Here is a 24,463-nt window from a genome sequence, read left to right as displayed (position 1 = left end):
GCCGGCAGTATCGGACAAATCGAGATGCTGTGATCCCCATCCACAAGATGATCCGCGAGCTGGAGAGTCAAGGGGTGGTGAGCAAGACCCACTCACCCTTCAACAGCCCCATCTGGCCTGTGCGCAAGTCTGACGGGGAATGGAGATTGACTGTGGACTATCGTGCCCTGAATGAAGTGACTCCACCGTTGAGCGCTGCTGTGCCGGACATGTTGGAGCTCCAGTACAAGCTGGAGTCCAAAGCAGCGAAGTGGTACGCCACTATTGACATTGCCAATGCATTCTTCTCCATTCCTCTGGCAGCAGAGTGCAGGCCTCAGTTTGCCTTCACCTGGAGGGGCGTGCAGTACACCTGGAACCGACTGCCCCAGGGGTGGAAGCACAGTCCCACCATCTGTCATGGACTGATCCAGACTGCACTAGAAAAGAGTGAGGCTCCAGAACATCTGCAGTACATTGATGACATCATTGTGTGGGGGAACACCGCAACCGAAGTGTTTGAGAAAGGAGAGAGAATAATTCAAATTCTCCTGCAAGCTGGTTTTGCCATCAAGAAGAGCAAGGTCAAGGGACCTGCCCGAGAGATCCAGTTCCTGGGAGTAAAGTGGCAAGATGGACGACGTCAGATTCCCACTGAGGTCATCAATAAGATCACAGCAATGTCTCCGCCGACCAACAAGAAGGAAACACAAGCTTTCCTAGGCGCTATAGGTTTCTGGAGGATGCACATTCCCGAGTATAGCCAGATCGTGAGTCCTCTCTACCTGGTTACCCGCAAGAAGAATGATTTCCACTGGGGCCCTGAACAGCAGCAAGCCTTCACTCAGATCAAACAGGAAATTGCTCACGCCGTAGCCCTTGGCCCAGTCAGGACAGGACCAGAGGTGAAGAACGTGCTCTACTCTGCAGCCGGGAACAATGGTCTGTCCTGGAGCCTCTGGCAGAAGGTGCCTGGTGAGACTCGGGGCCGACCACTGGGATTCTGGAGCCGAAGCTACAGAGGGTCTGAAGCCAACTACACTCCCACAGAGAAGGAAATCCTGGCAGCTTATGAAGGAGTCCAGGCTGCCTCAGAAGTAATCGGCACAGAGGCACAACTCCTCCTGGCACCCCGACTACCGGTGCTGGGGTGGATGTTCAAAGGAAAGGTTCCCTCCACGCATCACACCACCGACGCTACTTGGAGCAAATGGATTGCCCTCATCACGCAGCGCGCCCGAATTGGAAACCCAAGTCGCCCTGGGATCTTGGAAATAATTACAAACTGGCCAGAAGGTGAGACTTTTGGGTTATCTTCTGAAGAAGAAGAGGAGCAGGTGACACGTGCCGAAGAAGCCCCACCATATAACGAGCTACCAGAGAGTGAAAGACAATACGCCCTCTTCACTGATGGTTCCTGCCGAATTGTAGGCGCTAGCCGGAAATGGAAAGCCGCTGTATGGAGCCCCACACGACAAGTTGCACAGGCTACTGAAGGAGAAGGTGGATCGAGCCAATTTGCTGAGCTCAAAGCTGTCCAATTAGCTCTGGACATAGCTGAAAGAGAGAAGTGGCCAAAGCTCTACCTCTACACTGATTCATGGATGGTAGCCAATGCTCTGTGGGGTTGGCTGGAAAGGTGGAATAAGGCAAACTGGCAGCGCAGAGGAAAACCAATCTGGGCTGCTGAAGAGTGGAAAGACATTGCCACTCGGGTAGAGAAGCTATCCGTGAAGGTCCGTCATGTAGATGCTCACATCCCCAAGAGCCGGGCTAATGAAGAACATTGTAACAACAAACAGGTAGATCAGGCTGCGAAAATAGAGGTGTCCCAGATAGACTTGGATTGGCAACATAAAGGAGAACTGTTCCTAGCTCGATGGGCCCATGATGCCTCAGGTCATCAGGGCAGAGATGCCACCTATAAGTGGGCACGAGACCGAGGGGTGGATCTAACCATGGACAGTATCTCCCAGGTTATCCATGACTGTGAGACATGCGCTGCGATCAAGCAGGCCAAGCGGGTGAAGCCTCTGTGGTATGGCAGGCGATGGTCCAAATACAAGTATGGGGAGGCCTGGCAGATTGATTACATCACACTGCCTCAAACCCGCCAAGGCAAGCGCTATGTGCTCACAATGGTAGAAGCCACCACTGGGTGGCTGGAGACCTACCCTGTGCCTCATGCTACTGCCCGGAACACCATCCTGGGCCTGGAAAAGCAAGTCCTTTGGAGGCATGGCACCCCTGAGAGAATCGAGTCTGACAATGGGACTCATTTCAAGAACAGCCTTATAAACACCTGGGCTAGAGAACATGGCATAGAGTGGGTGTACCACATCCCTTACCATGCACCAGCAGCTGGGAAGGTTGAGCGGTGTAATGGACTGCTTAAAACCACCTTGAAGGCACTGGGTGGGGGGACTTTCAAAAACTGGGAGATGCATTTAGCAAGAGCCACCTGGTTAGTTAACACTCGAGGTTCCACCAGCCGAGCAGGCCCTGCCCAATCCGAACCCCTACAAACAACAGATGGAGATAAGGTTCCAGTGGTGCACATGAGAGGTATGCTTGGAAAAACTGTTTGGGTAAAGTCTGCCTTGAGCAAAGACAAACCCATCCGTGGGGTTGTTTTTGCTCAGGGACCAGGTTGCACCTGGTGGGTGATGCAAAAGGATGGAGAGACCCGATGCTTACCTCAAGGGGACCTTGTTTTAGGGTGAACTACCCATGGCTCTGTACTTGTATCAGTATCAGCATGTATATTTGTATATAATTTGGGTAATGCATAGATTTATATGGTTAAAAAAGTTAAGTTTCATGTAACATGTTAGTATGGGAAAAAATTCGGGGTGGATAATGTTGGGGTTTTAGTTTAGTCTTAGTTTTTTTTCCTGTTAAAGGAATTTTCTCCCATATGCATGTTGCTAGGGGACAAATAGCTGTACTTAAGAAAGACAAAAAGAGGAGTGGGGCGGGCCTGGCTACTCCTTTGTCTACACCTGGGTGTGGGGTCAGTTCGCTCTGAGCGTCCGGAGAGAGAAGCTGCAGAGAAAGGAGCTGCTGCTTCTTTCTTTTTGGCCGTTCTTTCTTCCTGCTGGAAACAACGCCGGGACCCCAAAAGCCGCTTTCCCTGCCCTGCTGGAGACCGGGCTGTGGCTGCCCTGCCCCGCTGCTGCTTCGAGCTTTCGCTACGCTGTAGCCCTGCTCACCCTGCCTGCCTGGGCCTCCGTGGGGTTCTCCCATCTGGATACATCTCGCCTGCCACCCGGGATTTTGCGTTCGTCCCTGCCATTCCAGCCTGCTGTTCCTGAGAGCCCGGGATCAGCTGCCCAAGGGTTTGTGAAGCCTTTGTTCCATCCTTCCCGGGATCCCAGGGCACCAGAGCCGCGGGTTTCCCGAGCTCGCTCCGGAGCGCCCCCTGCAGCCGCGGGGGAACCATCGCACCTGCCCTGCTCACCGGGAGCCGCCAGCGCCCCTGCCGGCTGCGAGCGGAACTGCACCCGAGGGGAAAGGGCCTGACAGCCGAGAAGGCTGGCACTGGGTTTGTGATTGCTGTTACTGCCATAGTTGTTGTTGTTTTGTTTGACTGGTTATATACATATATATATATAGTAAAGAACTGTTATTCCTATTTCCCACATCTTCGCCTAAAGGCTCTTGATTTCAAAATATAATAACTTGGAGGGAAAAGGGGTTATATCTGCCACTTCAAGGGGGGGCCTCTGCCTTCCTTAGCAGACACCTGTCTTCCAAAACCGAGACAGTTGTGAATACTTCAAAAGTGCTTTGAAGACAGAGAAAGCTGAGCAGCTGTAATACACATCGATCTTCCCACCGTTTGGATTGCTACCTTTTCTCCTAACATTCTGAACAGTCAGAGCCCAGCTATTTGCAACTCTTACATCATCTCTGATTATTTCCAAGTGAGTTGCAGGAATAAGTGCTTACTGTACTATTGCTTCTTAATCAAGCCAATGAGTGGGCTTGTAATTCTCTTAAAAAAGAGAAGTGAACATTTCACTGTGTTATGGGCTGTGAATATTCCTGTGCTTGGCCATTGGTTCCTGCAAACTGCTGAGGTGGTGAGGTGAATTAGGAAGGCACATGTGGCCTATGCTTCTTCAGTAGCATGTATGTTGTTCAGAGGCTTTTATTATTAAGTAACTTCAATTAACCTAAACAAAATACAGGTTTTTCATAAGTTCAGAGTTAAATATCGCCCCACACATACAAAGAACAGCACTTGGTTTTAATCTTTGAAGAGACAAAAGAAGAAGAATGCTCACTCTCTGCTTCAATAGATTTTTGAAAACCAACGTCATCATTCATTCAAGTCTTTGGGGAGGTTTCATTTGTCCTTTCTATAGATGTGACGTATTGCTTGAAGTCTCACCAGTAATGCTGGGCAAAGCAGCATCATGTAAAGTATCATTCAAGGCAGTGCTCCTCACTCGTATGGGCTGCAGGGCAGGATTGGTTCCTTCCCAAGTTACATCTGTATGATCCTTTTGGTCTGAAACACACAACAGAAACATCTCAATCACAATATTTCTAAATGAGATTGCAAAGTTGCCATTTTGTCCAGCAAACAACCACTTGGAAACCCATTTAATAAACAAAACAAATCAAGGTAGTAAGTTCATTACGAACTAATTTCACAGATTTGCTGAAAATGGATTGATGTGCATGTAATAATCCTCTTTTTTCTGCCTGTCTGGTTGTCCTTCTAGTTACCAGTGTCTAGACTCTCCTTCTAATTCTGGCTGGCAAATTTTCTGATGTGGTCTAGAGCCAAACTTTAGACTAGAACAGGCCCCTCTACCATTCTTTGCCAGAGCTCTCCAGAGGCCATCATATACTTGCTGAGGATACTATACTTGCTAGGGTACTTTGCACCACCCTAATTTTCCAATAAAACTGATTTTTGGTAGCTAGTACTTATGAACAGAGAATGGGATGTGCAAGAAGACGGACATTGTCTACTACAGTTCATGCTCTACAGTTCAAATACACTTTCTAGAGTTAAACAGTGCACACTTACAGCAACATATTTTCTAACTAATAGCAAATTACCTTGGATTCAGAGAAAATATGGCTACACTCTATATGCTTTATTAATATCTAGGCTGAGATCAGAGCCTGTTTCCCAACCAGTATAAGATGCTCCTCTTCTAATCTTAGTACTATGTGAATGCTAGGCTGTAAAGTGCTTTGGATGAAGCTCTCTGTGTGAATGAAGGATAGTATATGACTGTGATTAGACATTTTATGTAGAAAACAGACTGTTGTTTGTGAGAAGAAATATTTCAAACCAAAATGAAAGCCTTCCTGAGCAACCTGCAAGCTGATGAACGCAAGCTGAAGAAACACACACAGTTACCAGGACCAAAATATCCAAGGTACTAATTATCAGTCAGATCATGTCACGTCCTCAGGTTTGCTGCTATTAACCGTGTTGCAAGGCATCCCAGGCCTATTCAAATACATATTTATTTTCCAGTTTCTCCAGCTGACCCAATAAGACAAGCTCCATCATAGCACAGAGAGCCCTCAGGTGCCTGAAGGACTCTGCAGAACACCTAGCTCATACCTGGGCTGATTCCTACTGTGCTGTACCAAAGCTTTGAAGAAAGTCAATAAAGCTGAAAGGAGGAAAATGAAAGGCAGGATATTTCACAGTAACAAGCTATGATTAATATTAACAGAGGTGATATTGTAGAAGAAACACAAGGCTTATTACACAGGTCGTCAAAATAAGCTGTGTCTCAGTTTCCCTCTTCCTCTTTAGCCCTGTTTGTTAACTATATGAAAAGCAACTACACTAGAAAAGAGTTGCTCATACAGCTGTCCTGGTATAACCATACTGACAATGATGATAATGCTAATTTCCCATATTCCTCAAGGGAAATATGCTACAATGACAAAAGCACATCTAAGACTGTTTGAAACAGCTTTGGTATTTACTGCAAGGCATCTACACCATTACCCAACTGTACTTAAGGTTAATACAGCACTGGCTTGACAACCCAAAAAAGGTACAGGAAGTCCTGTGAATTTACTGGGAGAGAATAAGTGAAGTTGTCCATACTCCGTCTAGCTTTGGGAGAGGGCTGACAGGAAATGTATCTGAGAACCTATTTCAGTAAAAAGATAGGAAAGAGTAAGTGAGCAAATTCTTTCCAAAGAAACAGCCCGTAGTGAGCCTCTAAAAAGTCTTATCCTATTAAATATTCTTATCCTATTAAAACAAACAAACAAACAAGCAAATCCCCAAGCCCCACTCTCTAAGCAAGGAAACAGAAAATACCACCTGTCTTCAAGAAGAATCTAGGCATTCCATAGTCATGATGTACTAGGCTTATGAACATTGTCATTCTTAGTGCATAAAACATAATGAAAAATAGTTTTGTAGCGTCATATTAGCTAACTACATTTTTGAGCTTGAGATAACCCAGTAAATGTGCATTTTCAATATGCCATCTCTTTTTACTTACTTGTTTGTTTCTGTTAAACCATGATGTTTAAAACAAATCACAGTAATCTCGGAAGTCTGTTTAACACCACTGCTTTTTGAACAGCATTACTCAGGAATTCCAGGCCAAATGAATCTCAGGTTTTATAAAGTGGATGACCGTAGTTTTTAACTACAAGAATACCACAGCTTTTTTTCTAGTTCTCAGTAGGGTCCATTTTCTACCAAACAGGGTTTGTATAGGAAGCTATGTGTGATACCACCCATCCATAACCACAAATTATAAAACATAAAATAAGTTTTTTTTCTGCAGTGTTCTTCTAGAATAACTGCTAGTTACTAATAGGTACTGAACAGTTCCCATTCATTTTGTGTGGAATAGCAATACCCAGTTGTATCTGCACCTGAAGCAGGCTGACACGCTACATAAAACTGCTTAGATTTCTACACAGGCTCTGATTTGATCTTTTGTTATCTTCTCTGAGTGATTCAACTCAGAGAACTGGCCTGATTATATGATTATAAGTAAGGACATGTAACCCTTTCACGGGGCTAGAAGCCATTGCAAAGTTATTCGTACTGTATGCATGCAAATCAGCTTCAGTTTGAGGTAGTCTGGGAGAAATTTGAGGGGGATTTCCCTGCTTTATGTAATCATTGTTGCTTCTTGGCTTCCTCTATTCACATAGCCAGGAGACATAGGCTTGACACTGCTGGTAGTTTCTCAAACTCAGTTTGAAAGCAGAGATAACGTGCTCAGTGACCTACAGCACCCCTGTAGCTTTTGGTAAATCCTCAGACGTTTGTGCAATGATACCTGGAATGAAGGAGGCCTGAAGGAGCAGTAGGGGAATAACATTACAGACTTCGCTTGCTGGCATACTTTGACAATGGTCAGCATCTAGGAGGATCTGTGTGCTACCCCTCAGCTATAACTATGGCCTACCCAGAACCCTGATTTCTCAGTTCTCAATCCACAGAGAGTGATGCACCTCATATGTGATGAGCACTGCCAGTTCAGTCTCCAGAGTGTGGGGCAGTTACGAGGCCCCTGCACATCAGACTGCAAGCATACAGATTTGGCTGCCCTCACCTCCCCATGTGGAGGTGAGGAATAACACTCATCTTACCATGTGCTCAGGTGTATCCAGTCCCACTAAAGATACTCACTGAAATGACAGGCTGGACAGGTAGAAGCTTCAAAGCAAGTAGGAGAAACCCGCTATCTCTTAGCAGCCTGCAGAGAGCTCTGTGCTGCTCAGGCCGCACTGCTTTGACACCCAGGTAAGCCTGCTCAGAGCTCGGATGCTATGGCTCCCTACTCAGTGTATCATGCTGTACACATTGTGGTATTATTATCCCAAACTGAAAGATTTATAATTTAGCAACTATCCAGATTCTGAGAAACACATTTACTGAAAACCACTAAGCTAAGGGAAATACAACAGGTGAAGTAAGCATGGTGGTACTGAGGAGGAAGGAAATCTCCCTGCAGTGTGCTGATAAGAGTGTGCTTGATATATACTGTGTTCAATCTGCATAATCCACAACTGGGAAAACACAGACTAGCTGAAGGAAATTCAGCTCGGAGGCCCTAGGGACTGAATTAGTCTGTTAAAATGCTTTGTTGGTTTTATTTATCACTACTTAATTAGGATGCTTGACCAACACATTGGAAAGATAGTAACTGTTAAATATTCAACAAGCTGACCTTTCAGTTACAATATTACAATTCTGAATAAAGTTCATGGAAAGTTTGTCCTTCCTAGGTACTCCAACAAAGCCAAAGGGAACTAGACTGGGCCAAAAAAATAAAAGAGTAAGAAAAAAGTAGGGCAGTACTGTGGAGACCTGCTTAAAAATCCAAGTCTTGCCATGGGCTCATTGAATGATCTCGGGCAAGTTGTTTCCTGCCCTGTGCTTCAGTTTTTCCCATCTGTAAAAAGATGGGAAAAAAACAACAATGTTGACCTTCCTTGTAAATTGCTGAGATGAATGGCTAAAAAAGCAGAAATACATTATTAATTACTTATTATTATTTCTGAGGAAGAAAAAGTAAAAACAAGAAGTCATCAATCTTTCAGGGTTTTCTCAATCCTCATAAAAAATAGAAAAGCACAACATAACGTGAATTTCACACAGCAGAAGCTTTTGGCAAGTTACCTTTAAGAAGAAATAGTGGGTACACAATTAAAAGAAAGTTTAAAGTGAGCAGACACTCAGGAAAACGCTCCAGATGGTGAAACGAGTTAGGCTGCAGAGCAGGCTCCCACAGGAAGCGGTGAAACCCCTATTGTTTGAGACATTTGAAACTGAATTCCTCAAAGTGCTGGTTATATACAGTACAAGGAATCATTCTACACTGTCTCAAAGTATAGTGGCACTGGGATGACCTCAGAGAACTACACCTTCCATTTCTCCAATTTTAAGAGGATTCTTGATGCTCTGACTACGGAGAGCTGTAGACTCTTTTATCAATATAGTACCCGAGGAACATCTGCTGGGGAGTAGCTACACTGTGTATTTGCAGGAGATGGATTAATCAACCCTTAACAGATCTTTCACATTCCTAATTCTGATGTCTGAACTTTGTATGTTGAAGAGTGGAAAGAAAGCCCCCCCCATTCTCTGAGAATTACAGTGTGTATCCCACTATTTATTTCCTTTATTACCATCTAAAGAGACTTGATTGATGTGGGTGGCTTGATTTTTACAAGCAGTGGTTTGCAGAAGAAATACCATTATTTTAATGGGAACCAAATGAGCAATCATTACATAAATGGCAGTATGAGACACAGAACTAACGTTGAAATGTTAAATGCTTGGGTCAAACTCATCAAAATGGGAACTGGCAGCAGCATGCTGGAACATTCGGGTTTCTCCACACTGAAGATGATACTGCAATCATTTCCCAGTGCTGTTAATGCTGGTTCAGCTCCTCTGGAGGTAGCTGTGGAGGGCATCTGACTGCTTCTGCTTTTACTGGCTTAAAATATTAAGATCATCTCTGAAATCCAAATCAGAGCTTTGGGTCAGTTTTATTGATAGAACTTTGTTAACTGGTTGGAGAGGGTAGAGCAAGAAAACTTTTTAAAAGAAGCTGGAATTAGAGTTTGAATACCTTCATTTCCTCTTGGTCTCATACCTGCTGGTACACAAAAACATAACGTGTATTGATTCAGTTGGCATCTGAGCACTAGTGATCCTCTTTTACCCTGTTCACTTGGGCAGGACAGCCGTGGAGTGCCCCTGATCCCCTCTCAGCTCCTCGGGCAGGAGAGCTGGTGCCAGGAGCAGCGGGATGTGCACCCCAGCATGCCTTGCCTGCTGCCTCTGCCGAGGAGGGCTGGCACTGCCTGCACACTGCCCCCATTCCTGGCCAGAGACACAGCAATTTCCTCAGGAATGAATCCCAAACAAAAAACCAAACAACAGCTATTTAAGAAGGTTTCGTCTCCCTCTGCAACTGTCCTGACCAGTATCATGTTCCTGACAGTTTATTCTTCAAGAATTTAGTCATCTAAGGCTTCAGTGACTCATGGGATGAACCTTCTGCCCATTTCCTGGAAAGAGTCTTGCGTGGTCCTCTACACCTCCTGCCATTTTCCTTGAGGGTCTCAGTTCTCACTTCGTTTTCATATAGTTCAGCTTTCCTTCAATTTTGGAGTGGAGGAGGAAGGCAAAAATATTTTGAGTGCACCCAAATTTACAGTGTAACCAGAAAGCAGTGTGGTGAAAGGAACATTTGGAAAACAAAGATGGACACAGAACTAGAGAATCTCTTTTGGAAGTAGTTGCCTCTTGGGCTGAAATCTGGTTAGAAGAAAAGGACCTGCTCTATGAAGTGCTATGTGGTCCAATATGGTAATGAACTTACCATGGCTGTACCCTGTAAAATGAAAATGAGAAAGATTTGAGGGCTCTCTCAGATCATTGCTTGGGTAGGTGTGACTCACCCTGGGAAATGCCACGGATGACAAGCACCCTGACACAAAATATTGAATGAATTGTGCTGGATGGGAACCAAAGTAACCATTTTACATACTTGGGCCAATCTGAAAGAGACTTCTGTGCAGAAAACAACTGCTTCCTTTTCCTGATGAGAGTTCAAAAGCTGCTCACAAACAGCTTGAAGGATACTTCAGCAAACTCTGATCTAAGTGGGGTTGTGGTATGCCTACAGCAGACAGCTGCCTGGACATCAGAGATGCCCAGACCATCCCTCCTAACCCATACAGAAGTGATACTGCTGCATGTTTATATTACAGTTAAAACAGGGAGTGGGGGTTTAGTGTTCTTGTTAAAATATTCAGAAGCGTGTGAGAGTGTGAGCCCATTAACTTCATTTCCAAAGTGTGTGAAACAGCTCAGCAGCAGTGCTGGTGCATGCTACAGATTGACTCCTTCTACGCCTAAGTTGCCAGAGTAAGCATCCTGACTTAGACTAACTTGCAGCAGAGATAGTTAAGGAATTTGCGTATCTGTCTGACAGGACCAACATGTCCAGTGTTCTTAACTTCAGTGCTCAGTTATACCAGTATAACTGGCACATATACTGGTGTGTGTGCATGTATATCTATGTATATATATTTTTTTACATATATACACGGTAGTATATATACACTGACATGCATCAGAAGTCTGTTCCCTCTAAAGGGATATGATGCCAGGCCAAAGTTGGCCTGACATTCTTTTTTTAAAAAAGTAAACTTCTACAAGCCCTGATTCCAAAAGAAATGTTTCCATGATTTATTTTAAGAAGAGAACATTCCCCTGCAGTGCTCACCGCAACCCAAACATTGCAGCACTGTGCAAGAGCATGAGAATCAGAGAGGAAACTTAAGAATCTATTTTCACTGCTTCAGAAGAGAAATAAAAAGAGTACACAAACAGAAAAAGCAGTGACAAATAAATTTTATTTTAGTGGTGGCTGTAGTGTTATCTGTAGTATAGTTAAGGAGAGTAGATTTGAAGCGTGCAGGCATTTCTAGTGATTTCTACAAGACATGACTAAGTGTGCGATGGGAACTTGTGGGTGCCATCTACACTGTAAGAAAGGGATTTATTTTTCTTTGGTTCACCCTTCCTGCTCCTCACACCTTGCCTTTCACATCTGAGAAACTGAACAGCAGACTACAAGAAATTGCCTCACTGTTTTCAAATCTAGAAAATAATTTGAAGCTTGGGCAAGCTATGCAGAGAACAATTCCTCATTGGTGAGAGAGCACTTAGATGCTTCAAAGTGATGGGAAAGTCCTTCCTCTAAATATCTGGAGCCTTCTGTTCTACAGAAAGAGAAACCAGCCCTCAGTGCTACTGTTTGTTTTTTTGCTCAAATTTGTAAAATCCAGCAAACATTAGAAGGAAAAAAAGGGGCATATGTTAAGACAAAGAACTAATGAGCAAACATATAGTTTCCTGACGTAACTACTGACTGCATGCACATGCATGCAGACATGCACACACAGCACAAAGCGCCTCAGTCTGAAAGATCTATGTGCTGAAGACAGAGACAAAAAGTGAGTGAAACCTGCCCAAAAGGGACCATAAAGACTCATCTTGTGGCAGATTAGTGATTTCACCAGAAAGTTTTTGGAAGCCGTAAACAGGAAATGGTTAAGTAAAAGCAGGTGGAGCACGCTGATTGCAGGAACAACGCAGGAAATTGCTGAGCATGTGAATGGATGCAAAAATCTGCTCTTCTGCTCAGGCCTTGGCAGTCACTGTATGCCCACTCCACCTTCTCCTGGTCCTCCCTCTTTACCCTTATCTCCCCAAGCTACAAAGTCTCAAAGTCTGCAAACACCTTTTGCTTTAGTAATCTGCTCTCCTTGAATTTTGGAAACAGTTCAGGAGAGTTGGGAGTTGCTTGGAAGGCAAGAAACAAGAGGGACTTGCCTACTTCGACAAGAATGAGTCAGAAGTACCCAGCAGTACCCACTGCCTGCCAGGAGTTTCAGGTCTGAGGAGCCAGAACAGCATCCCTGGCTACTGCCCCAAGTGCTGAACTCCCAAGTATATTTAGTAGAATAGTAAATCAGAGAAACATTACTGCTATGGCCCCTTCCAATCAAGGGGGCTCCCAAAGCACTAAGCTGTAGGGATCATTCTCCATCTCCACTGGAACACAGTCCCTTCTGGGACAGAGCACTGTAGCTCTTTAATAGCTCACAGCAACAGCACAGCAGCAGATGGAAAAGAAAGTGAAATGTGCAAGAGGCGTTTTTTCCATTTTCCTTCCAATCTTTCCTCTCTCCTCCTTGTCCATTTGTGCCAATTCCAGACTACTCTAGATTGTCACCAGTCTGCAGAGACTTGGCTCTGGAGATTGGGATCTGCTTGCCAATGTGCAGCCTTCCCAGTGCTTTCAGACCCAAGGGTCAAGTTCCTGCTACCACTCTCATCCCTGCCTATGTTGCCAGGCGTGCTGCGGGATGGAGGGCAGACATGCTGGTAAGGAACAATTCTGCTTTCTTCTAGGTGACTATGGTGTTGATATAAAATTGCTTAACATAGACATGACGCTCTTGCCTTCAAAGTATACTAGAAGTCACATTAATGCTCCAGGAAAAGTTAAGAAAGAAGTACATAGATTAGTTTGAATCATTTTTACCTTGTCTACATCTTAAGTATTGGATGGTAAAGTTCTGTTGGCAAACTCTCTTAGATATTTCTCCTCTTCTCCTACATATAAGTTAAAGTCTGTTTCTTCTTATACTATGAGCAAAGAAAGCACAAAAGGCAAATGGGCTTCTATGGAGTTACAACTGCACAAACAAAAAGTTTTTTCTGGCGGAGAAATCTTGCAAGGAAATCCTGCTTTTTCTGACATTGTTATTTTGGCAAAACTTACCAGGTGTTACTGGGAGTTCAAACTTTTACTGCTTTTTCTGTGTTTTTTAGAACAGAGAGTTACTATATGCAACCTAACACTTTTTAAGTTCAAACTCTTAAATCCTAGTCTAGACAGGGCCTTTGGGAGTAAGGTTTAAACTCACCCTGAGCAGTCTCCCATATCCCAAACTTCTGCCCAGGCCATACCTTCCTGGGCATGTCCTGAGAACAGCTGTGATCAGAGACCAACCCTCCATACTGCTGCCACCATGGGAGGAAGTAGGTGGCACTGCCAAGGAAAGCTGTGTATGACACCTTCTGCAAGTGCCGCCACACTTGTCTGAGGTGCCATGGGACATAAGTGGACAGAGAGGATATGTGCTATCAGCTTCAGGTGGATGGCAGGCCAGCTTCAGGTAGTTAAACCTTGGCACTGACTTCCAGGAAAAAACAGTCTGTGATCCATACAAATCTAAGAAACTGGGAGAAGATAATTGGAATGAGCTGAACAAAAATAAACAGGTGCCTCTTTCCTGCCCCTTTCACAGTTTCAGCTTTCCTGCATCCTTACTCACTTTTTTTTTTTTGTACTTAAGTTGTTGAGAAAAACAGCAGGAATGAAGTTCCTGGTACAATTACAGTTTGCTGAGAAAATCGCATCCTGCAGTAGTGATTCCTTTAGTGGTAGAGACAGATGTTGCTGAAGTCTAATCACAGTCTTCCCACTAACCAGGCCCTGAGTCTAATCTGTCATCAGCTGAGAGGCTGCTGGCTCTCACCACGCGTGTGAACCCAAGCTGCTCGGTTCGTTCCTCTCCCCTCATCCAGAGCCAGGCAGTGCCAGAAGGAGGGTAGGTTGCCATTCACTCCTTGCCCTCAGTTACAGTGATACCACAACTTCAATGTGCTGCTTATCTCTCCTCCATGCCTAGTATCAAAGCCTCGCTGGAAAGGGCTCAAGTGGTTGTTTTCAACTTACAGTGCATAGTGACTGCAGTTCAAAAATACAATTTGAGATAAGTTGAAGGAGAGGCTTAATAAGAATGGCCTGTAGCTAATTCGTCCTTCCAAAATGTATGGTATTTTTTCTCCCTCCTAAGAGGACAAGGCTGCACTCAGTGATGGGTCACATAACCTCATATGTTTATAACAGCAAGACCCGAAAGTGTATGAGTGCTGATGAGCACAGCAGTAGGAGGAAGAGAGCATAGCAGAACTGGGTATATTGAAAAAAGTCAGGAAAGAGCATACATGCAAGAGGGGATTGAACAAATTTCTCCTATGTGTTACGTGCAGATGACATTGCCACTTGTGCTAGTTTGAAAACAAACCAGTGGGAGGCACCAAGTCAGAATAACAATTTAATGGAAATTAAAGAAAAGGGGAAAAAAAAAGGTAAAAGAAAACACTGTCAAACTGACAGAGTCAAGGTACAACCTGACACCCTGTTAGGCAGGGTTGTGGTAGCAGTCTGGTAGAATGGCGGCTGCAGTCCTCTGAAGCAGTGATCCTGTAGTAAAACAGTCTGCTCTTCCTCAGGAAGTCCGATGGTGGCTGTGTAGCTCCTGTCCTCTGGAAATCCAGTGGGAAGCCAGTGTCTCTGGTGTTCAGCCTCAGCTTATATCCACGATGGGATGCTTGGTTCCTCCCTCTGGGTGGAGCATCTCACAATGGGGTAACGAGTCATGAGGCAAAGTGTTGATTAGGCTCATTAACAGAAGATAGTCCGGAGGGAGTTATCTCTGAGTCAGGCGGCAGGACAATGATGGGCAATTAACAGAAAGATAGTCTGGGGGGAGGAGGCAAGGAAACACTGCCCCACCTGATTTCAACAGCTGATGGGGATGGTAATAGAATACACTGCAACCCAGGACACCACTAAATGTTTTGTATGTGACATTTAAAGACCATCGGGCCACAAAGAGCATCAGGCCACATCTTTGGACTTCTCTGCCCTGGTGAAAGAATCTCCAAAACCAATAGACCCCATCAGTTCAGAAGTGTCCCTGTGCAGGCAAAAGTCACTGTGGTACTGGGTTAACACCTTTAGATTAGATTCTAGTCATGGAAGGAAACTAACTGAAGAAGTCTATCTCAAAGGCCCATTACTGCAGCATAAAGAACCAGTGAGAACTGGGAAAGTCCTAAGCTGGTACCCACCTTTCAGCATCTGTACAGTTAACAAGTGCCCTGAAGTAGCAGGGGAGATGCTAGGTGGGGAGGCATAGACTAAACAACTGTGTTTTGCATAAGTAGCTCTTAAGCAAGGCATAAGGGAATTGAGTAGGTCATCATTTCTGGTCAGAAGCAAAAGCATATTAAACGAGCTGACTTTCTGAAGCAGCCCGTGGCCAACTCAATTTCTTCGTGTTTAGCTTTTTCTGAATCTGCACACAGTAGCTGGGCACACACTGTAATACTCACCACATCTCTGCAGTAAAGGTGTGCAGGGCAGCATCTCAGCCATTGACAGATGGAGGGAAACAAAGTGTAGCATGTGTCAGAGAGGGGGAAGAAGTGACTCATACAGGAAGGAAAACAAAGCAAAGATGAACATAGAGAATAAGAGAAGTTGCAGACTGTTGGCTGTAAATCAGTTTTCTTGCACTCAGAACGGTGGATATTATGGTGAGAGAAGCTGTACTTGACAGTAATGGAAGTCCAAGGAAGTTTGATTAAGATTAAATGGCAGTCACATGCCAACACAGAAAAGAGGCTTAAGACTAAAATCAAAGACAGGAAGTGACTAAGTAGGTCAGAAGCTGTGGGTAGTGAGCTGCATAGATTAAGTGGGACTTGGAGCAACTGAGTTAGCTCTGCTAAGTGATAACACAATGTCACCAAGTTTAACAAATCTGACTCTGAAATCACCTTCAAGGCCTTGATAGCAAATCAGAGATTGCTGAGTCATAACTGTATCTACATCAGAGCAAATACTGTATGTGTTTTAACAAGAGATCAATTTTACAGTCACTTTTTGACCCTGCCAAGCTTCCTGTAAATAGAGTGCTGTTTTGTCTGAACAGGATTTCTTCTTGAGGAGCTGGGAAAAATGAACTGACTAATAGGAACCGTGAGACCGAGAAGGGCTGCTACTGCAGGTTGAAAAGACAGATGCAATGGAGAAACTTCTTTCCACTCCTCAATTCAATAAGTCTTTGATTCGAGAGCTTTGTTCACATCCAGGGCAGCCGGAAGAGAACGGTCACCTTGTATTTTTGTACCTGATGAGAAAACTCCAGATTGTATGTGTGCATTGGGACAGTTCAATGTGTGTCTATTGCAACTTCAAAGAGGCTTTCAGTGCTCTTTGAGATGTAGGGTGTGAGGAAGGGTGAGAACTGCTAAAGCTAGCCCCATCCTCATTAAATCTTTGCCCTCTCCGGAGCAAGCATGCAAGTGGAGAGAATAGATGATATGCATGAGCAACTGAGCATCTGTGATCTCATGACCTTTGACTGTTGTATTATGGGAAATGTATTCTCTGGTTGCTACGCTTTTCTAATTCATTTGTATTTTCCTTCAGCAACTCCCTTGTATTTTCTTTGGTGCTTCTGTATAACGGTTTCAAGGAACCACAGATATGTCCAAGTTAAGCATGCATACAATAGCTTTAATTAAATGTTTGTGGGTATCCCACAGTAAAGCAAGGGAAAGGGAAAGCAAACAGTTTGATACTCACTTGTACCTCTCCCTTCTGAGCCCTGGCTTGGGTGGAGGCATCTGCACCATTGCCATTTAAGCCTTTTTCTAAGCTATTGTGAAATGAAGGGCATCAGGTCCTGCTGCTCTGCATGCAAGCACTTCAGGCATTTCACTCTCATTGAAAAGCTACAGGTGAACCTGTGAAAGGTACAATGCTAAGATGTTTTAGACTAGGCTAGAAGAAATAAAAAATGAACTAGGGGAGACATTTCTTTGCTCCACTTACAAAAATAGAAGATTAAGATTAAAAATATCCTTAACCACTTCTTAAAATATACTAAGATGCCATCGGAAGAGTAGCATAAAAGTGAAGATTTTGGTCTTCTTCAATATTCTGAAATTAATATTTTCTGTTCTCTGTGCCATTGGCACAGTCTAACTCTTGATGCCACTCTCCAGAATAAATTATTATTATCATTATTATTATTATTATTATTATTATTTTAAATGGGAATCTCTGCTTCTTTTACAAGTAGTTAACTACATTTTTTTAATGTATAGAAGAAAGTTGCAAAGAAATTTGTTTCCATTTCAGGCATTTAAAATAAATATACATGAGGCAAATGAAATTTGGAAGGGGAACTTTCACCATGCAAAGGTGGAGGAATAAGAGACAGGATACAAAGGTTATTGGTTAGTTCTTCGAGTCAAATACAATGCAATTTTACAGCACATAAAGTGTTTAGAGGAAGAATCTTTCTTTTTATTGAACGACATGGAACAGTTAGCAGTATCTGCAAAGACAGCTAAGAGGCCTAACATTAATGATTATTGTTAATATTTAGTACTACTACAAAGTACTTGTCTTGAGTTTTTCAATGACTGACATCACTATTATTTCAGAGTTGACTCTAACTAATTTAAAACCACTTTGGCGGAGAGGTACATATTTTATTGCAAATCCATCCATTACTTTTTAGTGGCTCCCAGAGACAACATACCTCAGAAAATACAAGAATAATTCTAAGGCTAGAAAGAAAAAATAAAGGCCAGTTTGATGGAGAATAAAGAATCCATATTTCTAACACTGACCTTGGCTATTTCCCCACATTGAGACCAGAGGTATTGCTAGTTTTTGCAGTCTGACGTGCTGGATTTGGGCAGAAGTTGAGTAGACCAGGGGCTGGCTTAGGTTTGCTGGAGCTTGAGCAGCAGTGTCTTTTTAGGAGGGAACAGAAAGCATGGGTTGTTTCCCTCACGTAGCAAGGCACAAACAACAACAGGGTTATCTGAGAAGATTGAGAACTGCTGACATTAGAAACAGGAACTGGCATCGGCAAAAAAGAGTGGGATGAAAGCAGTCTTACAAAGCAAAGGAGGAAATGAGAAGGCCGGAGAAGATCTAAAATTGTGAGCAGCTAACAAATGCTGACAGAGACTTCTTTCCTCAAGGGTATGATCCTGAGTACATTCAGGCCAACTTGAAGATTCCTACCAGGATTTTTGAGATGCTTTTAGTGAGGATTTCTACTTTTTGTCCCTCTCTCAATCTGTAGTCTGTTTCCACTGCATCTTCAGAAAATACCTCTCAAAAATGCACCTAGTTTTGATGATGGTTGAGAGTAAAGAAAGTTTATTCTGAGAATTGTGTGAAGAAAGATCTACACTTCCCCCTCCTTCATCTCTGCCATGTCTGTCTGACACCTGTGTTCCAGGCAGTTTGGATGGCTGTGACTGTAGCAAGGATGCAGGACAGTGGCACACAGAAAGCCCACAGCCTGGCCTTTTTTGGGTTTCCTACTCTAATAATGGAGGGGGTTGACTTTTGTTGTTTGGTATGCTGAATTATTTACTCAAGCTGCCCTGAGCCCTCTACTCTATGTAAAAAAAGACTTGGCAGGTTTTCAGGTTTAGAAGCTTCACAGCTCCATCAGCTTAATTTTTATTCATTGCCTTAGACTTTTCTGTATGACATTTATATTTTTTGCTTGGTGTTGTTTATATCTCACCTGTCAGTCTTCACTGTTGCTTCTGTTTCCTACTACATTGCAGCGGCAATACCCTTGCATCAAAACCCAAGTTACTCTTTTTTTCCCCATCCTATCAGGTAATCCATGGACTACTTCTGTCCTTCTCCTCTAGTAGTAACAGCTTATTTACATCACCAAGGCTGAGGCCAGGAAAATCAATGCTTGATTTTCTTCTGGTGCTGAGTTTTTATGGACAGTAATTTGTTACTGTTTTCACCACACAGGTCCCGAAAATACCCACACTAATTAAGGCTCATAGGGATGTTGGTGCAGTAATCTTAGGCCGTGGGCAGCCGTAAGTACATTTAGTCTTCTCTGGTTCTTCGGGTTCCATTTCCCTTTAGAAGGTTATATCTACGTTAATTCAACAAATACGTGATGACCTTGATGTTAAAGATCAAAGTTCAGTGTAATCCCTCTCCTCTGTGACCTAAACAGTGCAGTTTACTGACAAATGCTCCCCCAAATTTTCTACTTTTGTGTGATAAGGAGAGGGAATTGAAAGAGAAGAAAATAGTGATTAGTGACTTCTTTACAACTTCTTTTTATTAGCTTGTACCAAAAGTAGTTTGGCTCGCCCCCCAACAGAAAAAAAATTCCTATCCCTGACATAAAAGCAGTTGCAAATGATGTAGCAGAGCTATCTGTACACTGTGAATGCAGTGCTCATGCTACCTGTCACCCCATCAACACCCCAAACAGACTGGGAAAGAAGAAGACAGGTTGAAAAATGAGTACAAATATTCTGCATGGAGCCAGTAAGGCAGCAAAATCACAGTGGTGGAAAGGAGAATGTCAAAAGTTAATCCCAGGTGTAATACCTCAGAGGTCAGACACATGTTGTGAGAGGTGTTGTTTAGTTAATATTTATGTTTTGTTTTCCTTCTGTGAACTTTAAGGTAGGCCTTAGCCAGTGAAAGCTGAATTCTCTGTAGATGCCTTGCACTACCTGTTGTTGTCTTTCCAAGTTTCTTATCCAATAGCACATTTTTTCCCTTGTTTTCAAATGCTGCTGGAGTCTTAAGACATTTAAAATCTAAGAATAAAACACCTGCATTTTATTAAGACTTGAGACTTAAGTTCCACCTCCCTCAATTTTACCGAAGTGTTGCCATTAGTCAGGTTAACCCTTTCATAGTCAGTTTTGCTGTCAAAATGAAGTTACATGTCTGCTACATATAGCCAAATTCCACATTCCTATACTGTATTTGGAGGAAAACAAAACCATCCTTGAGACAGACCCAGAGAGCTCCATCCTGTGCTGACTGGCAAAGGGTGCAGAACCCTTAAACCACAGCTGCAGAGGCTATACCCTCTATAGAAGCATAACAGCCCTGGAATAACATGTCTGCTGGTAAAACTTAAATGTTCTTACCAACCACTCCTGTTTCAAGACATTTTTGAGTTGTATCGTAGAAACTTCATTCAACTAAATGGGAAAACTTATTATTCTCCCTGTTCCTTCCCTTCTCTAATTTCAATGTCTTAGATGAGAAACAGAGCAGCACTACACAGTGCTTTTTGTGCCTGTATGTCCAAGAACGTTATTATTCCTATATCAAATTAGAAAAATGGCAGCATGTGAAGTAATTGCCCAAATTCATGCAGCAGTTTAGTAGAAGGGCTGATAAATTCAATTGTCAATGTACTAAGCAACTGCGTTGTTACCCAGTTGATTTAACTTTTTGACAAGAAATTATTTCTAAGTCCACACACAGAGAAGCACTGCACTGCAAAGAGCAACAACTGCTGGCTATTTTACCAAATATGATCAGTTCACTGAAGAGAGGAGAGAGAGTAATTTAATGCAGCTAGACAGGGACTGAGGATCTGTGTATCATGAGTTCTGATTCCATTTCTGTTGCTATCTACGTGTTTATGGGCATGTAACTTTAGTTCTTTATGACTCAGCTTCCCATCTATGCAAGAGGGAGAGTTATTCTTCACAGCCAGCAGGTGAATCAAGAGGTCATAGACTTCTGAGATGATTCTGAGTCAGTCATTCATCTTGGAACTTTAGTGGCACACCTATAAAGGGCTAATTGTACTAACGTGCATCAGACCTACAGGGAGATAACAGGTACATCACAGATTCAGAAGTTTGGAGATACTCAAATACCATGGCTACAGAGCCATACAAATTCCTAGGATAACCAGATAAGTAAATACAAAAGTATTAGTTGCTACCCCGTATATTTACCAGTATAACTCATTCAATTGGTGGTTATTATTTACACCACCTGATGTATTAGATACTGTTGTGATTGATACCAATACATCTCTACAACAGCAGTATAGGAAATATTATCACATACCTTGGCTCTCATAAAGGGAAAAGTACAAAGTTTATGCTGACCTTGTAAACAAATGATTTCCATTCATTCATACCTACCAGTATATGATTTCAAATCTGTGTAGGTATCAGTAATCACTGGAAATGGCCTTTATCATCATGGCAGAGATAGTTTTAAGACATAAGCCTATGGCTATTGAGTAGAATGTCATATGATGTGGGGATCCAGTAGACTGGCACATGAAACGCAGTGAAAGCCATGCAGTGTGAGAGTAGCAGACAGCCCCTATGCCCTCATGCTAGCTCTGACCACAAACCAGGAGTGTACACTTGTGTTCCCATTGAGGAGCACACCTTGCCTTGCCTGCTATTTGGGAAGACAAAGGCTGAGCATAATTTATAAAGGTAATCTCGACTGGAATTTTTCATATTTGAGTCATGATTCAGAAGATTCTTACTTTTCAATTCAGTGTAAACATGCATAAACAATAATTCTGAATTGCTTTTAAACATAGGGGTAAAGAGCCTTTCAAAGTCTCTCTTAAACCAAATTGGTGTAAATCTCACATTTATTTGACTTTACACCCTTTAACTTCACCCTTTAGGAAGCTGTGATTTATATTGCTGTGTAAATCACATCTGCTCATAAGCTGTGGTTTGAAAACATTGCACATCTGTGGTATCAAATGTGTGCAAATTAGAGAATTATATGACATTACCAGTCACTTACATGCAAATATAAGCAATGTAAGCTTCATTTTTTGTGTAGTATTTGAAGTCATGTTATTATGTAGCATAAACTACAATCATCTACTCTCTACTTAGACAGCAATCCAAACAGAAATTTGCAATCCCTTTGCAATCATTTTCACAGAGCCATATACTCAGGTACCTCATCAAGAATGTAAGCTACAAACTGTTATGTGCCCTGAAGCATGCTTATGGCCCTTCTTTACAGGTGGCCTGGTTACCATACTCATTACTTTTGAGTAAATTAAGGACAGGGTTTCATATTTTGGAATTGTGCTTGTTGATAAAGGAATCAGCAATCTGGGAAAACAGAGGGTTTTCAGCTTTACTTCCATCATGTATCTGTGACTTCTTTTAGAAGTTAGTGCCAGATTGACCACAGCCAGCACCTTCTAATCCATGATCTAGAGGCAGGGGTGGGGAGCTGGTATAATCAGTCTCTTTCAACATGATGAAAGGGGTTGTCCCCTGTGCTGTATTTTTCTTCCTCTGAGTGTCTCAAAAGAGAGTGTCAGCAAGATTTTCCTGCTTCTATTTCATAGACTTGCTCCTATTTTCACCTCTTTTTACATAAGCACTTTTAAAATCTAGTAACAGAAATGTTCTGCTTTAAATTATAAGTTTATTTCTTTTCAGTCTTGACTGCACTTTTCTTTACCGAAATACTTCTACAAAACTTTCATCAGAGGACCTAACATTACTTATAAGCACCATTAATGAAGCCCAACAAAACAATTCTGAAAAAGCTGTTATCATCTTCACTTTTCATAATGAATTACAGATAAATGAGTACATGACTCAATCAAGGTGGTACCGTGAATCAATGATAGCAGCAAAAAATGTAGCCCAGGAACTTTGATACCCACACTCCTGCTGAAATTATATGCCCTGACAACACCAGGACTGTCTCAGACCCACTGTGCCCTACCAACATCTCTCTCATATCAGAAAGTCTTTTTAGGCTACGAAAATTAAAGAAAAGGAAAAATAATGTAAATCAGTGTCTGATTCTACATTGTTTTCCCCTCTGAAAGACTTTTTCTTGGTTTATTTTTTTCTTGCAGTAGATATTAGCAGGCTAAAAGTTGAAATAAAATAGGAAAAAATAACAGGCATATTTTGAGTGATTACTCAACTGGGGTCCTTTGTGACAGGAAATGCAGCTGCGTGACTAATGGGCCTGACTTTCTCTTGGCTTCCTTCCCCTTCAAAGATCTCGTTTATTGCCCCAGCCAAAATTTTTTTTTAAATTGCTAGAAGCTAGAATTTTCCAGGAAAAAAAAAAATCTTTGCAAGAGGCAAAGGCAGTAAATCTTAAAAAGATCAAGGGCTGCAGAGCTCTCCCTCATCTACTCCTTTTAGCCTTCCAGGCTCTTGAGTCACGTCATATCTTCCCCTGCTCTGCTCCGAACATGTGTCTAGCAGATCTTTCTGCTTTGTTGAGGGGAGGGAGTATGCGAATCACATTTATAGCATTTAACCATGGAATTCATAAAGGAAGGACTAATTCCATGAAGGAAACCAGAGGCCTCCTTAGCCTTTTGCATTTTGTCTTTTTTATTATTTTTCCTCGCTCTCTCTTTAGCAGTTGTGTGCCCATACTCCGTAATGACATGGCTGTTAAGTGTGAGCTATTGAGATTTGACACAGCATAGTCCCATTAGTAAGGGGCCATGGAGTTTTAAATGTTGTTTGCATTTGGCCTGCTTTGTAAGTCTGCTTTGTTGAGCTTCCTAGGTAACAGCAGATAAGCCAGGACCCGGACCTCCCCTGAACTGGAAGAGCAACTGTGCATCCAAGCTTCATGGCAGGCCCTTAACCCTGTAATTCATTGCAAAGAAACCCTGAGTTCCCTCTCAGTACTGGATGGTGTTGGGCATATGGTTGGATAGAGTATCTATGGGAGCAGGGCCCTGTCATCCTTTGGAGATCCTTTGGAGATGCATACCCCAAAGAACAGTGGTACTGAGCCCTGTGGGGGGGCACAGCAGGCTAACTGAGCTGTCTGAGCTGTGAAATGCTCCCGTAGTCTCATTTACTGGCCTGAGGGTGGGCACTGGAGCTGGAGCCTGTGTGCTGGCAGCTGCAATGCCAGCATCAGCCCTGCCACAGAGGGAACCGGTAAAACTTCAGACTAACAGTGGTGGGTTTATTCCTACAAAGAGGTTAAAACCTAACCAGACAGGTAGACAAGATCCTCAAAAAACATGATTTACAAAAAGTAGGAGCCATTCTTCAGCCTTCTCTAAAGGCCTTTTTCTTTGGAAAGCTGAGGTATCAAGTGATTGAAGGAGAATTTGAGGGCTGCTCTGTAATCTACAGTGCTGGCATGGTTTGCTGTGCCTGTAGCAGAGGCTAAAAAAGGAGGTGAATATATTCATTGCCATAAACTGCACAGAGGAACCATCAGAATGGGTATGCTAAAAAAAGAGATGGAACCTTTGCTTATGAACAGAC

The 24,463-nt window shown here is 43.0% G+C and overlaps 1 protein-coding gene and 1 long non-coding RNA gene across 3 annotated transcripts in view; one reads left to right on the top strand and one right to left on the bottom strand.

Annotated features, from left to right (window-relative positions):
* Positions 1–24,463, top strand: part of LOC125327814 — a 48,920-nt gene that overhangs the window by 3,939 nt on the left and 20,518 nt on the right. The window contains exon 2 of the long non-coding RNA XR_007204382.1: positions 19,188–19,258. This is a non-coding gene — a long non-coding RNA (uncharacterized LOC125327814). The remainder of the gene's footprint in view (positions 1–19,187; positions 19,259–24,463) is intronic.
* Positions 4,117–24,463, bottom strand: part of RAD51B (RAD51 paralog B) — a 385,412-nt gene continuing 365,065 nt past the window's right edge. The window contains exon 11 of one of the 2 annotated variants that reach the window (XM_048307720.1): positions 4,117–4,495. In XM_048307720.1, the coding sequence (XP_048163677.1) occupies positions 4,344–4,495 (152 nt within the window). In that variant the 3' untranslated portion in view covers positions 4,117–4,343. The remainder of the gene's footprint in view (positions 4,496–24,463) is intronic. The other variant, XR_007204379.1, reaches the window with a different exon arrangement.

The sequence above is a fragment of the Corvus hawaiiensis genome, chromosome 6 (assembly GCF_020740725.1).
Source record: "Corvus hawaiiensis isolate bCorHaw1 chromosome 6, bCorHaw1.pri.cur, whole genome shotgun sequence".
Classification (NCBI taxonomy): Eukaryota; Metazoa; Chordata; class Aves; order Passeriformes; family Corvidae; genus Corvus; species Corvus hawaiiensis.
This window is presented reverse-complemented; position numbering and strand designations above follow the sequence as displayed.